The 15,308-nt window shown below is 53.7% G+C and overlaps 1 protein-coding gene across 2 annotated transcripts; it reads left to right on the top strand.

The window, feature by feature from the left end:
• The first annotated feature begins 4,980 nt into the window (after positions 1-4,980).
• CMTM3 (CKLF like MARVEL transmembrane domain containing 3) lies at positions 4,981-14,559 on the top strand. Of its 2 annotated transcripts, none has more exons than XM_082606165.1 (5): positions 4,981-5,238; positions 8,288-8,443; positions 9,504-9,599; positions 10,011-10,131; positions 11,589-12,136. In XM_082606165.1, exons 1-5 carry the CDS (start codon positions 5,092-5,094, stop codon positions 11,603-11,605), a joined length of 537 nt encoding a protein of 178 aa, XP_082462291.1. In that variant the 5' UTR covers positions 4,981-5,091; the 3' UTR covers positions 11,606-12,136. The 2 variants fall into 2 exon arrangements, with proteins under 2 accessions (XP_082462291.1, XP_082462290.1); XM_082606164.1 differs by lacking the exon at positions 11,589-12,136 and adding an exon at positions 12,144-14,559 and having other exon boundaries at positions 4,984-5,238.
• The last annotated feature ends 749 nt before the right edge of the window (positions 14,560-15,308 follow it).

Genomic DNA, 15,308 nt, shown 5'->3' with positions numbered 1-15,308 from the left:
GTTCTCTGACCATAACAGAATTAAACTGGAAATTAATAACATAAAGATAAGTAGAAAATCTCCAAGTGTTTAGAAATTAAACACCACACTGCCACATAATCTGTGGGTCAAAGATAAAGCCTCAAGAGAAATTAGAAAATATTTTGAAGTAAGCAAAAATGAAAACACAACATATTAAAATTTGTGAGATGAAACTAAAGTAGTACTTAGAGATTTATTGCATCAAATACTTATATGAGAAATGTATAAACAAGAATGCCGGGAACTTCCCTGGTGGTCCAGTGGCTAAGACTCCATGCTCCCGATGCAGGGGGCCCCAGTTCGATTCCTGGTCAGGGAGCTAGATCCCACATGCCACAACTAAGAGTTCGCATGCCGCAACTAAGGAGCCCGCCTGTCGCAACTAAGACCAGGTGCAACCAAATAAATAAATAAATAAATATTTTTAATAAAATAAAATAATTCTTGGATTAAAGAGGAACTTGAAACTGAAACAACCAGCTAATTAGAAATGGATACAAACTAGAGCAATATTTTGGGGATGTGTATGAAGTGATCCCCAGAGAAAAATTTATAGCTTTAAATGCCTTCATTAGGAAACAATAAAGAATAACACAAAAAATAAAATGAAATAAAAACAAGAGGTCAATTCTATTTATGAAAATCAAGGCCAAAATCCCAAATAAAATACTAATAAAATGAATCCAGAGGTTTATCAAAAGAGCAAAACACCATGACCAAGAAAGGTACATCCCACTACATCTAAGAATGGTGAGCATCATAGACCCTGCTACTGTCATTCACTACATTTATATTTTCAAGGAGAAAAACAGCAGGTTCTAAAAGAAAAATCTGTATGGCAAAAAAGCAAAGGAAAAGACAACTGACAAACCAGAAAAAAATATTCATAACTCACATTTCAAGATTAATTTCCTGAATATATGTATTCTTAGATATCAATTTTTAAAAATCAACAATAGAAAAAATAAGTGAAGGACGTGAAAACTCAGTTCTCAGAAAAGGAAATGCAAATGGCTCTTACACATGCAAAAAACCCAAGTTTGATCCACTCATAACTAGAGAAATGCAAATTAAAAGTGCCCCAGAGGGGGCTTCCCTTGTGGTTCAGTGGTTAAGGATCTGCCTGCCAACGCAGGGGACGAGGGTTCGAGCCCCGGTCCGGGAAGATCTCACATGCCATGGAGCAACTAAGCCCGTGCGCCACAACTACTGAGACTGCGTTCTAGAGCCCGCGAGCCACAACTCCCAAAGCCCACGCGCCATTACTGAAGCCCGCGCACCTAGAGCCCGTGCTCTGCAACAAGAGAAGCCACGGCAATGAGAAGCCCACGCACTGCAATGAAGAGCAGCCCCCCGCTCACTGCAGCTAGAGAAAGCCCACGTGCAGCAACGAAGACCCAACTCAGCCATAAATAAATTAACAAATTAATTAATTTTTTAAAAAACTGCCCCAAGGGACTTCCCTGCTGGTCCAGTGGTTAAGACTCCACACTCCCAATGCAGGTGGCCCGGGTTCCATCCCAGTTCAGGGAACTAGAGAACTAGATTCCGCATGCCGCACCTAAAATAGCCCACATGCTGCAATGAAGATCCCATGTGCTGCAACTAAGACCCAGAGCAGCCAAATTAATTAATTAATTAATTTAAAAAAACAACTGTCCGGAGAGATCTTGGTTGCTAAACACCATTCTCCAGTAAAAAGCACTGGAGCTTCTTGGAAGAACAGCTGATCCTAGGGCTGGGATGGGGAGAATATAAGATGAACCTGAAGCATCTTACAGTGTCAGAAAATAAGGAAATGTATGGGAACTCCCTGGCAGTCCAGTGGTTAGGACTTCACGCTCCCACTGAGGAGGGCAAGGGTTCGATCCCTCATCGGGGAACTAAGATCTGCATGCCGCATGGCCAAAACAAACAAACAAACAAACAAACAAAACAGAAAAAAGACCATAAGATGGGGCATGTTAGGTACAGAGGCACCCTCCTGAAGGAGGTCCTAATGGCCAAAGATGGAACTACTTAACCAACAAAATTAAGCACAATAGTACATAATTATAACCCAAAGAATAAGATAAATAAGTGGAAGGGAACAGAAAATATTCCTTACACAAAGAATGTAAAAGGAAAAGGGCCACCCCGCTTCATTCCACAGCAGACATTTCTTGGTGCCATCCTGTGTGACGGGTTCTGGGATGGGGCGGGCCGTGATGACAGGCCCCTAGGGAGTGCAGAGCCTGCCGGGGAATGCACAGTCGTCACGGGTATCCAGTCACCTCATACAAGGGTACCCACCCGGATCGGCTTGCCCTCTCCTAGGCCCTCTCAGCCACTCTAGTCAGTCACTGTATTTTCTTTTTTCTCAGAACCCTTTCAGTAGAAGAGATATAAATTACATGAAATACTATGCACCCATTTTAAGTGCACAGTTTGATGTGTTTTGACAAACGTACGTCCCTGTAAAACCATCACCCCAGTCAAAATAAAGAACATTTCCAGCACCCCAGAAAGCTTCCTCCTGCCCCCAGGTAACCACTGATCTGACTTCTGTCACCACAGCTTAGTTTCACCTGTACTAGAATTTCACAAAAGTGGACTCATACAGTATCATCCTTTCGAGTCTGACTTTCTTCATTCAACATAATATCTGCAAAATGCATCCATGTTGCTGCGTTTGTTAATGATTTATTTCTTTTTATTGCTGAGAAGTACTCCACTGTATAAATGTCCCACAGTTAGTTTATCCCTTTACCTGTTGATGGACTGTGGGTGGTTTCCAGGGGGAACTATTAAAAATAGGGCTGCTATAAACATCTGCCTACAAGCCTTTGTAGAGACATGTGCTTTCATTTCTCTTGGGTAAATACCTAGGAGTAAAATGGCTGGGTCATAGGTCTCTGTTTAACTTTTTAAGAAACTGCCAAACTGTCTTCCAAAGTGGTGGTAACAATTTCCACCCCTGTCAGTACTGTCTGAGAGTTCTGGTTGCTGCACGTCCTCACCAGCACTTAAACAGCAGCATCCCCTTTTACGAAGCCATTCTGATAGGTGTATAGTACAATATGATTTCATTGTGGCTTTAATTCACATTCTTAGATGTCTAATGATATTGAACATCTTTTCACGTGCTTCTTGGATGTTCATATATCTTTGTTGAATCGTCTGTTCAGATCTTTGGCCCATTCTTTAAACTGGCTTGTTTTCTTCTTATTATTGAGTTACAGTTTTGAGGCATGTTTTAATTAACACAGATCAGAACCAGGTCATCCTCTGTTCTAATCTTCACCGGGCCTCCTCCCATGGAATTTGGAGTAAAATCCAAACACCAAGGCCTGGTCCTCCACAATGTGGCTCCACCCCTTGTCTGATTCGTCTTCTCCCCCAGCCCTTAGCTCAGTCCTTTCATCCACACAGGCTGCCTGGCTGCACTCTGAACCAGCCAGACATCTATTACCAGGAATCATCTTATTCAGGATTCCCTGGACATGCTTAGTGTTTACCCACCCAGCCTCCCCGCAAACAAAGCTGGGGTTTCCCTGCATCCTGGGCTTCTGGCACTGCTGTAGAATGAATAAATAAATGAGTGCATGAATGTCTCTTACCTAGCTGGAAAGGTTGGGGAAGTCTCCTCTGAGAAGGTGACAATGCAGTATGATCACAGAAGAAAAAGAGGAGTTAATCAGATAACAAGGTGGAGAAAGAGCATTCCAGGTAGAGGGATCAGCATGTACAAAGGCCCTGTGGCAAAAGGGAGCATGGAGGAGATAAGAAGCTCTATAGGTGGGAGAGACAGAGGAAAGGGTAGCAAGGGGCTGTTTTTACTCTCTATACCCAGACCCTGAGCAAGATGGAAGCTCCCAAGGTTTTTCCAGGTGAGGAGAATGGAGGTGACTGTGACTGATGATTTAAGCATCAAGAGAGGAAGCAGAGAGGCCTCCTAAAGACACCCTCACAACAGTCCAGGAAGGAGATAGCAGTGGTCTGAGATCTAATGGAGAATGTGGTGATGAGATGTGGACAGAGATCTAAGAAAGCTTTAGGAGGCGAAGATGTGTGGGCCTTGGTGATAGATGGGGGGTGAAGGTGAGGGTGGGGTCAGGGAGAACGAGGCCAATCCCCAGGTCTCTGGCTCTTGGGGGTGGAAGGGCAGATGCCAGTGCCCTTGGCAGAGGCTCAGGCATAGTGAGAATGTCATGGGCTGGGTCTTGGTCACTCTTAACTCCAGACGCCCTGGAGACATGTGTGTGTTGTATAAGGGCTGGGGCTCCGAGGCCTCTATCTGGGAGTCCTCCTGGGGTGAAGATGGGGGTGGTGCCGAATCCAGGGCTGGGGCAGACAGCAAAGAGGCCGCAGGAGGCTGGGCTGGCCAAAGATGGGAGGGGTGGTCAGGGGAGAAAGAGGGAGTGGGGCAGGGAGCTGACAGTGGGGTGAAAGCCGCAGGAAGACAATAGAGAGGTCTCGCTGTTTGAAGGCCTAGGTTCCTGGATTCCCGACGCGAGCTAGGGCAGGAAGCTAGACTGGAGACAGCGAATGCAGACAATCTTCTGGGCGAGGAGAGATGGTGGGAGCTCCGACGGTGGGGGGGGGGGCGGCGGGGCGGCAATAAAAAGGTCCCTAGCCGCCAGGACAAGGGTGAGGGGAGAATGCGGGGGTGGGCCTGAGGAAGCCCCAAGCCAGCATCACTGCCAGTCGGAGCAGCGAGGGCCTAAGCAGCCCCGACAGCCAAAGTCCGAGGGGGAGGAGGAGAGGGTAAGAGGAAGAAGGTTGGCGGAAGAGGGGAGACTGGAGAGGAGGGGGCAGGAGGGGGAGGAGGGGAGAGGGAGGGAGGCGAAGAGGCGAGGAGAGGGCAGGAGAGGGCAGGAAGGGAGGAGGGGCGGAGCGCGGGCGGGGCGGAGCGCGGGCGGGGCGGGGCGGGGCGGGGCGGAGCGCGGGCGGGGCGGGGCGGGGCGGGGCGGGATGAGTCCCCGCGCCCAACTAGTCTGGCTCGGTCCTCCTTCCGCACAGTCAGGGTTTCCGTTTCCCTCCTGTGCTCAGAGTAAGAGGGAGCGAGGCCGAGCTCCGGCCGCCGCAGCCATGTGGCCCCCAGACCCAGAGCCCGACCCGGACCGCGAGCCCGCCGGCCGCTCCCAGCCCCGCGCGGCCCTTCCCGGGCTCCGCGCCCTCCTGCCGGCGCGCGCCTTCCTCTGCTCGCTCAAAGGCCGCCTCCTGCTGGCGGAGACGGTGAGTGCGGGCCCCCGGCCCCCTCCCGGCGGCGCCGAGACCCCTGCGGCCGCTCCCGCCTGCAGCTCCCGGGCGTGGGGCTAGGGGCGCAGCCTTCTGTACGCCCGGGTCCTGGCGCCCCGCCCGGCCGGCGCCCCTCGCAGCCCTGCGAAGTTGGGCTGAGATCGGCAAACTTCCACTGTTTGGGACGGGCTCGCTGAAGCTCAGCCGCGGGTCGGAGGCGAGGCGGGAGCCTCAGGGAAGCTTGGGGAGGGGGCCCCCGACGCGGCGGCCGGGCCCCTGGGAGCTCGGCCCAGCGCTGTGTGATCTCCGGCGCCTCCGCCCTCTCTGGGCCCCTGGGACGGGCTGCGTCCCCGCATCTTCTGGCCTCCATCGCGGGCAGCCCGCTCCGCAAAGCCTCTCGCCACGCCCGGGCCGGGCCTGGGAGGAATCGGCCGTTCGCGAACCCCAGGTCGTCTCTCTGCTCCCTGGCCCGCTTTCTTGGGCTCAGGGAGGACCGGCCGGGCCTCGAGCTGCAGGGCGGAAGCCAGAGTGGAGTCCCGCCAGCTGGGAGGGGGGACCCCCGGGATTGGGTGAGGCCCGAGCCACACAGTGGGGGGCGCGCAGGGAGCCCACCCCCACCCAGGCTGCTGAGGGGCGGCCCAGCGGGGTGACTTCATCCCCCTCCTCCCCTCCCTCGATAGGATCCAGCCGTCCTGCCCCCGCTGAGCTCCTTCCTCCTTCCCGCCACCCCCCAGGCCCGTCAAGAGGCCTTTGTCCTCGGGACACTCTGAACACTCCCGCACTGTCGGCCTGTGGGGTCGGGGTTTGGTGCAGGGCCTCTGTGGAGGGAAGGGGAAGAAGAGGCCAAGCGGAGGGGAGGCGGGATAAGAGTGGAGCACTTGTTACTTAGATCTCCAGCAATTTGACAATCTGTCATTATTCCCACTTTGCAGACAAGAAAGCTGAGGCCCGAGCCTCTAGGGGATTTGACATGGGTCAGTTGAGGGCCAGGGGACAGCAGGGATCAGAGAGAGGAGGGTTCTGCCGCAGCCTCTCCTTTGTACCACCCAGAGCTGATGGCAGGAGGCCATCCTACCACCTCCTCTGCCTCTGGGGTCAGCCCAGAGGTCACCAGCCTGGCACCTGCCGGACTCCCAGATGAGGCATCAGGGTCCAGGACTCGCAGCTTACACTCCAGGGAGTTGCCTCCTGGTTGGCCACGCAGCCCCACTTTGGAGACTGATGGGAGCCACTTTTTCGGAGAAGCCTTGAATCCACCATCCCCTGAGGGGACCCCAACCACACCCCACTCAGGCCCACCTCATGGGTGGAGTGGATGCTGGCCAGAGCCTAGAGGAGGCCCTTGGCAAAGCTGGGCGCCAAGAATCTAGGTCTAGGAAGATGAAGTGGGGAGGAAAGGCAGATGAGGAGTGGGCACTGAAGACGCAAGGGAAGCCACTGGAGGTCACTCCTGCCCCCCTCAGGTCACCTCTGGCTGCCCCCAGGCCCAAGTGGGGAGGCTGACATGGGCAGGAAAGGAAGGAAGCTGCCACCAGGAATCAGGGAATGAGGAAACAGAATCGAGAGGGATCCCCAGAATCAGGCTTTGGGGGTAGGGGACAGGAAAAGGAGGGACAGAACAGCCTTTGGCAGAGGAAGTAGAGGATAGGGCCAGGCCAGAGTCCCGTGGCCTTGCCTTCCTGGGAGGGCCTAGCAGCCTCTCAGCCCATCTCTACGCCTTAGTTTCCCATCTGTTCAAGTTGGGCTCAGCTACCTCCATTGTCATGTTCAGACCAGATATGGTCTTCAGCTCATTTGTCTAAAGCTACCACAGGGCCTCCTGTGGGGCATCTGGGTGTCATCTCCACATAGCCCCCTGGCCCACTCTGAGCTACTCAGCCATGGACCTGCTCAAACCCAGCCAGAGTGACCAAAACCAGGACAGATAAAGGCCAGCAACCACAGGGCAGTGTTGCTTAAGAACTCCAGATGTGGAGTCAGCCAAGCCAGAGTTCAAATTCTGATGCCCTCTTATTAGCTGTATGACACTGAGCACACCACTTCATCTCCCTGAACCTCACTCTTCTCATCTGCAAAGTGGGCAGATGTGAACGGCACCTGGTGCCTGGGTGGTGGTGAGGAGCTGAGGAGGCCCCACAAGCCTCAGCAGGCACTGGTCCAGTGAACAGCCCTGTCATCCCCGTCTGCTTTTCAGACACACAGGTCTGCAGAACTAACCCGGGGCCTCAGCATCCTCGAGCATCAGTTGCCACCCACAGTGTGTGGACAGGGCTGCAGAAAACACTTTAATTCTTAATCAGTTCCTCATTACAGTTCGCCCCACCTTTCACAAAGGCTGAACAAATGATGCAGCAGGGCATGAAGTGTCAGTGTCACCACTCCCTCTCCTGGATGTTTTCTCCTTGTGAAAATTTGCAAATATACCAAGAAAAAAACCCATGTACCCACCACCTAGATTATACTGTTTGCTTTATCACATATCTATCTGTCCATCAATCCGTTTTATTTTTTGATGCAAAGTAAATTGCAGACATCAGTACATTTCAACTCTGAATACTTCAGCATGTGTATCATTAACTAAAGCACCACATTTGTGTATTGTTTTTCAGGTAAATTTTTCATTCAAGCACAAATCTTGGGTGTTGGGTGTAATTTTCTGAAACTGGCTCCTGCTTAGTGGACTGCCTTTGAGAAGGCTTGGGTTTGATTTTCCCATTGGGCACCATCTGAGTTGGGTGGATCCTGCCATAGAGCCCCTGGGGTGGGTGGGAGTGGCGCAGCCCCAGGGGGCAACTTCCTGGGGGGCTGGATGCAGGAGAGGCTGGGGCTTCCTGACTGGGTCCCGGCAGGGAGCTGGCCTGAGGTCAGGATGCAGAGCCATGCCCAGAGGCACGGGGGGGGGGCAGCACGGGTGTGCGTCTGATGGAGTTCTAATCCTGAAGCTGCAGGACTGGGCAGGTCACTTCACCTGCTGGAGCCTCCTCCAGTCCTGCCTGCAGGGAGGGGCTGTGCACGGGCTCTGACTTCTCCCTCCGCCGCCTCCCAGGGTCTCTCCTTCATCACCTTCGTCTGCTATGTGGCGTCCTCAGCATCCGCCTTCCTCACGGCACCCCTGCTGGAGTTCCTGCTGGCCCTCTGCTTCCTCTTTGCTGATGCCATGCAGCTGAACGACAAGTGGCAGGGCTTGTGCTGGCCCATGATGGTGAGGGCTGGGGCCCCGGGAGGAAGGGGTTGACTGGCCATCGCGGAGAGGTGTGCATTTCGGCCCTCACCCTTTCTTCAATGCACTGGAGGGGCCATTTGCAGTTGGTTGAGCCTGGTGGGTAGGCCTGGCCTCGGATGATCCAGGCCCCACCACACGGCAGCCACGTGACCCAGGGCAGGTTGCCCTGCCTCCAGGGCCTCCAGTGTCCCTCTGTGAGGGAACGAACCCCAGACGGCATCCTTCCCCCTCGCCATCAGGTGGCGCTGGTGTTCCCAACTGGGCCCATCGGCAGGAGTCTTAGCCGCAGGAATTCTAGCCATTTCCACATGGGGCAGGGCAGTTAACTGAGGACTTGCAGGGCTTACCCAGATCTCAGCCACCTGACAAGTAACTCACTTTATCACCTGGGAGGGCCCAGAACCCCATCCTGGACTTTGCTCTATGAAATGGGTAAGAGAGAAGGTACAGCAAAGGCTGCACTTGAACTCTGGTCTCTTGACTTCATACCCAGCATTCTTCCTGATGGGCTGCACCCCCTGTCCCCATTTTAGGGACCGGTAGACAGAAACCATGATACATAAATGATCTGCCACAAGTATGTGGCAAAGCAAGGTCCGGGGCCAGATCTCCCTATCGGAGAGCCAGAGGGAGCAGTGACAAGTTTCCAACTTCTCCCTCCCCGCCAAACCGGGAAGTCTGCATCTGGGCCAAGCCACAGGGCGAGCTGCAGCCTGGTCTGTACCCTGTTGTCCACCTGGCAGAGGACGGCAGCCTACAGGGAGCCACTGGGCAGGGGCGGGGTGGAGGTCGGGGGAGGACCAGGGAGTGCAGGTGGGGCCAGGAAGAGCCGGAGCACCGTGGATGCTGGACCTGGGGGCTGCGTGTGTCCAGGCTGCCAGGCCCATCCTCCTCTGATGGTGGGATTCCGGCCCTGTTCTTGGCACACAGTGCCCTTCTGAGCCCCTCTCCCCTGCCTCGGCTCCCAGTGGCCCCCTTCCCATGCTGTGCCCCACTCCAGGGAGCTCACGGCGCTGTGACCATGCCCCTCTCTCCCCAGGACTTCCTACGCTGTGTCACAGCGGCCCTCATCTACTTCGCCATCTCCATCACAGCTGTGGCCAAATACTCGGACGGAGCTTCCAAAGCAGCCGGAGTGAGTAGCCACTCTACCCCTGGGAGGGGGCGATGCCCAGTGATGCCCCAGTCAAGTTCACCCCACTCCTAAGTGGGTGCCCCTCTTAGCTTCTTGGGCATATTCTGCCTCTGCCTAGGTACCTTGGACTTTCACGTGGATCTCAGCGACTCCACTGTCCTCTTATTGGAGATTTACTCTGCCCAGAGTTCGAAAAGGCTGTTTGCCAAACCAAGTTAACAGCTCCTATCTGTTTTCCTATCTGTCATTAACGGGAGGGGTCTGTGTCTGCCAATCTGAGGTACTTATCCAAGCAGATAAAAACAAAGCTATGAGGATGGGGCAGCGGCTGCTCCGGCTGGCCCCACCCCGTTCCCAGGCTCCCAGCTCCTGAAGAGGCGTCCCTTCCTCCCCGTCCCCTGTATCCCACAGGTGTTTGGCTTCTTTGCCACCATCGTGTTTGCAATTGACTTCTACCTGATCTTTAACGATGTGGCCAAATTCCTCAAACAAGGGGACTCCGCAGATGAGACCGCAGCTGACAAGACAGAAGGTAGGCAGCCACTCTGGGTCCCACCAGGGAACCCAGCGCATCACCTGGAACGGTTGATGCAGGGGCCCTGCTCTCCCCTGGGGACACTTGGCTAGTTTGAGGCTGGAGTAAGAGCATTTCCTCTCTCCCCATGGGCAGGAAGTGTTTTCACAGCCGGGTTCTCCTAACCCTTCATGCGGCACTGATCATAAAGCCGGTCGGTCCCCTCTGGGGAGCACAGGATTCCCCAGGGCCTCAGCCTTTCCAGGAAGGGCAAGCTGAGGGCACGCCCGGCACCTCCTCCTCATGAACCTTCCCTGACGAGCCCCCAGGGCAGCCAGTCACTCCCCTTCAACTCCCTGGACGCCATCCACTGGGCTGCAGCGTGGCCGCCTGTCCCACAGCAGCACCCCCGCTCCCCAGTCTCGCCTGTCCCCAGCTTAAGGGCCAGCGAACCAAGCTCTTATGCTTATCCGCAAAACCCAGGCAAACAGTCAGGCTTGGGCTTGTTTCACTTTTTAGATCCAAAGAAAGTGCCACAGACTTTTTGGTCCCTCAAGGCATCCTTCAGCTCAGAATGGCTGTTGTGCCATTACCTGATTTAAAAAACAACAACAAAAAAAACCCTCCAAGTTGGATGCCTGGTTTTTCCATCCGTGACAGCAGCCATACCAACGTGTCACATCCTCGGGGTGCATGCACCCAGCTGGGGGCCCTATAGGGGTGCATCCAAGCTCCAAGCTGGTTTGGAGCTTGAGATCTCCCTCAGGCCTTCCTCAGTCACAGCCCAGGGCTCTCCTGCCCGGGGAGGCCACCAGAGGAGGTGGAGGTCCCTGCCCAGGGCCAGGAGTTACAGGGGCGGTGGAGGCTCCAGCACAGAAATGCCGGGAAGCCCAGGAGCTGACCTGGGACCGAGGGCCCAGGCCATTTACCTGCCCCTTCCTCTCCACACCCCCAGGCAGGCTTTAAATGGAGAGGCAGATGTCAGCTCCCTGCAACTGAGTAAATCGGATGTTTGGCTCAGCACCAGACTCCCCCAGCCTGGTGTCCCGTGATCCCTCGCGGCCCTTCTGTCAGCCTCTGTGGACCCAAACACCTACACAGGCTGCCATGTGCTGGGCCCTAGGGATGTGCAGACGGGCAAGGCCAACTACCTGCCCTCAGGGAATTCAGCCCAGACAGGAATTAGACCCAGAGACAAAGTGGTGACGTACACACACGGCACAAACGGGGGCACGAGGAGCCCAGAGTAGACGTCGACCGTAACAGCACAACGAGCGCTAACAGAGGCAGGGATGAAGCAGCTGAGGGAGCACCCACCCTATGTGCCAGCTAGGAGGCTGTGGAGGCGACCCCGTTGCTGGGTTTTGATGGATGTATAGGAGTGTGCAGGCAGAAGAAATGGGACAGGTGGAGGGAAGACAACAGAGTATAAAGGGCAGGTGCTCCCGTCCAGGTGAGGTGTTTCTCTGGAACAGGTGGTCGTGTCCTGTGAGGATCAGCAGTGACATGTGGCTGGACAGAAAGACAGGGGTGGCTTTTGAGGGGCCTGTAGGCCCTGCCTTGGAGTTGGCGTCTCTCCACTGAGTGCCTCCTGTCCCCAGGCAAGTGACATTGAAACTCCTGGGGCAGGGGAGATTGAAACTATGAAATGGCTAAAAAGACGCTTCCTGATTTTCCAGTATGTTTTAGTTTCTTGGGCAATAGCTAGCCCCATCTTGACCTGCTGAACTGCAGGTTGGGGGGCAGATATACAACCCTGACACCTCCAGGTAACAACGGCCCAGGCAGATTTGGGAGGGCCTGGAGCCCCAGAGCAAGGGGCATCTGGGCTCCCCACCTCCATTCGATGGCACCCGGAGGGTCCCAAGCACTCGATGGTCCTCACGCCGAGCAGACACCACCCACAGCACCATCAGCTGCAGGAGCGGCCTGAGCCCCGGGTTCCAGTCGACAGTGCCTCCCCAGAGACGGCTCCCAGGCACCGCTGGCCCCGAAACTCCTGCCAAGCATCCTCTTTGCTTTCCTTTCAGAAGAGAATTCCGACTCTGACTCCGACTGAAGACCCGACCTGCCCTGGCAGCCTGAGCCACGCAGGCCTCCGCTCCTGCACCTCTGACCATGCTGGCCGGAGCGTGGCCAGGGGACGTCCCCTGCATGTTGGGAGGGAGGCTGTGACTTCTCGCACAGCAGCGGGCGTTGCTGACGGAGCAGGCCTCCTCACAGCCCCAGGGTGACGTTCCTGAGCCCGGCATACATGATGGCACCCCTTGGCTTAGCACTCACCAGCCTCTCTGCTCGTGAGGGCATCGTTCTGCCACTTCTCATTTCTGTCCCACAGACCTTAAGCCCTTAAACCTCTGCCAAAAATAAGCACAAGGGGACAAAGCAGATAGAGCCTTCTTATACCATCGCAGGAAGCACTTCATGCTGTGGTGAGTGCCGGGGAGAGACAAGACAGAAACCGGCGGAGGGCCATCCCCTGGGCCCCAGTGGTTTCTGTCTGCATCTGGTGCCTCTGCCCATGGCAGGCATTTTGTCGAGAACGATGCTTCCAAGATTCTTTTGTTCAAGGAGCAACAACAGTTCCCTCTTCATTCTTGAAGCAGGGAGAAAACTGGCCTTTGCTGTATGATCTAGGAGAGAGTGGGTCCCAGTGCCCATGAGTGATACCTTACACCCTTGGAGACCGTATCTTCTTCAGATGACATGCCTCTTCTGGGTCTAAGACTGTTTCAAGAAGAGCTCGTAGACTAGCTTACCAGGTCCAAAAGATCAAGGGCTCCAAACGACGAAGTGGCAGTGACAGCCCCCAGGGCAGCTGGGCAGGCCCAGCCAAACCCTGTCTTTCCCTGGGCCGTCGGCAGGCGAGAGGCTCTCGGGCCCTCAGGACAATGAGCTTCTGAACACCTGACCCTCAAGAGGGGCGAGACGTGCCTTCTGTGTTCACCTAAGGACCTTATTATGCTGTGCATGTATCTTCAATGGGATTTTGTAACTTTATACTTTTTTTTTTTTTTTTTTTACACAAAAGCAGCTTCTTAAATGGCATTTCCTGTGACCCAAGAGGCCTTGTGAATGAGCCAGAGTTCTGGACCCACGTTTTGGGCATTTGTAATCTTTGTTCTCCTCTTGCATGTGAATCTCCTACCCTGAAAAAAGCCATAATGGATTAAATCAGACTGACTTCCTGCTTGGAGTGTGTGTGTTTGAAAAAAACCTTACCCGGAGCAATGCTGCCGGGTGTCATGCGTCAGCACAGAGTGGTCCCACGCGCTGTGTGGATCCTGGCAGCTCCAGATTACAGCAATGATGCACGCGCACTTGCTCCCCGCCAGGCCCCCGCTAGGCGTCTGCACGTGTACTCTACACCTCACACAATCCTCTTTCACAGTTCAGGAAACTGATGGAAGGTTCGGTGACTTGCCCAGGTCCTCACAAGAGGCCCAGGGTCTCACCCACGCATCAGGCTCACGTCCCGTGGTAAGTCAGCGCTTTGGCCCCGGCGATGGAAAAGGATCGAGGCATTCTGCCGCAACTTTCACACACAGTGTTCTGAAAACACGTATGAAAGCGGACTGTGCAGAAACCCACGGGCCTGTGGGTGTGGCCCCACCTCGCCAGGCCCAGCCAAGCCGCCTGTGGACAGCGACACTGCGGAGTCCTCACCCCCAGCTGTGGCTGTGGTCCACCCCCGCCCTACGGGCCTGTTTCAGGATCCGGGCTAAGCCTTTGGAGGGGCGGGAGGCAAGGCAGAGCGAAGGAAGAGATGACACTGTTTTTACATGTCCGTTTATTAAACAAGAACTCCTTCATGACAATTTAATACAGTATTAGCGATTAGTGTTGAGAAAATTAGTTCCCTCTACATACAAAAATACAGATTTGAACACTATGAAAACAATCAGGACAAGTACCGTGAAAAATTGGTCCTTCAGAAGAAAGAAAGAGGGAAAACTGAGGGCAGCACGAGGCGTTGTCTGCTGTCACGGACAAACCAACGGGAGCACAGGCTTTGCGGCCCCCAAACCACTCCAAATGGACAGAATCAAACGTGGGAGCCCGTGGGAGCCGGCTGGTGCCCACCCCAGGGCATCCACACCAGCTTCAAAAGCCAGGGTGCTCTGACCTACCAACAGCATAAACCAAAGTTTGCCAAACAGGCATCACCTCAGGTCGCCCCGCAGCTGTGTCTACACTGTTAAAGGAAATAGACTTTTAAGAAGCAAAGTGTAGTAGTTGTTAAATTAACATTGCCCCTCTCCCAAGTACCACTGGGCCAAGTACCGAGTAATCACATGAGAATGATCAGCCATCTGACTCGACTTCCTTTGTTAGAAAATAATGACACATTCCGACCCTTCAAAGCGACCAAAAAAAAAAAAAAAAGCTACAGTTGTATGTTTTAATAAATCCATTCCTTCATTTTAAATGGGCTCAGCTAGTTTACTCAAGACTTTTCTTGACCAGACATAACTCAGTCCTGCAGGAGTGGGAAAGCAAAAGGAGCAGCCAGCATGTCCTCTGTGTCTTTATTTCATCAAGCTTGTCACAGCAGGGAATCTATTATGTTTGGGCGGGGAAACCAGGAAGGGCCACGGAACCTACCCAGGGCATCCACAAACCAATCTGAGATCTGAGTGGAAGGTGAGCCCAAGACCAGCAGAGATTCCCCCCTGCCCCCCAGCACGTCTCATGCGGGCAGAGGGAGGCTGGCCAAGGTGGAGGATGGCGGCCTGAGCTGATCTGGAAGACAGACACCAGCCAGAGAAAGGGCTTTTTTCACCATTTTAGATGCAAAGAAGGAGAAGTCAGAGCACCGAGAATGTTCTGTTCTTTTTTTATGGAACCACTTTCCTCTTACTGTTTGAGATAAGCAGTGGCTGTTCAAACTGAAAAAGTGGTTTAAAAATGCCAAATGCAGTTATACTGATTAATAACTATTTCACAGAAATATATTCTTACTCTCAGACTGTTTAAATAAGCAGAAACGAGATGTTGGGGAGAAAGCAGCAGAAAACAAGACAGGAAAAGCCGTGGGTTTGGGGGTTTTTTTTCTTCTTTTTTAAAATATATAATGAAGTTTAAAGGGAAAATGACCAAACCTCAAAACCAACATTGCTGGAAGCAATATTAAAAGGACACAATCTAAAATCATGCTACAAAAATAGTGTTATCTTGTTTAACTAAATGTACAT

The sequence above is a fragment of the Mesoplodon mirus genome (genome assembly GCF_964341445.2).
Source record: "Mesoplodon mirus genome assembly, chromosome: 19".
In the NCBI taxonomy this organism is placed as follows: Eukaryota; Metazoa; Chordata; class Mammalia; order Artiodactyla; family Ziphiidae; genus Mesoplodon; species Mesoplodon mirus.
Note: the sequence above shows the minus strand (reverse complement) of the source record. Positions and strands in the feature narration are given on the sequence as shown.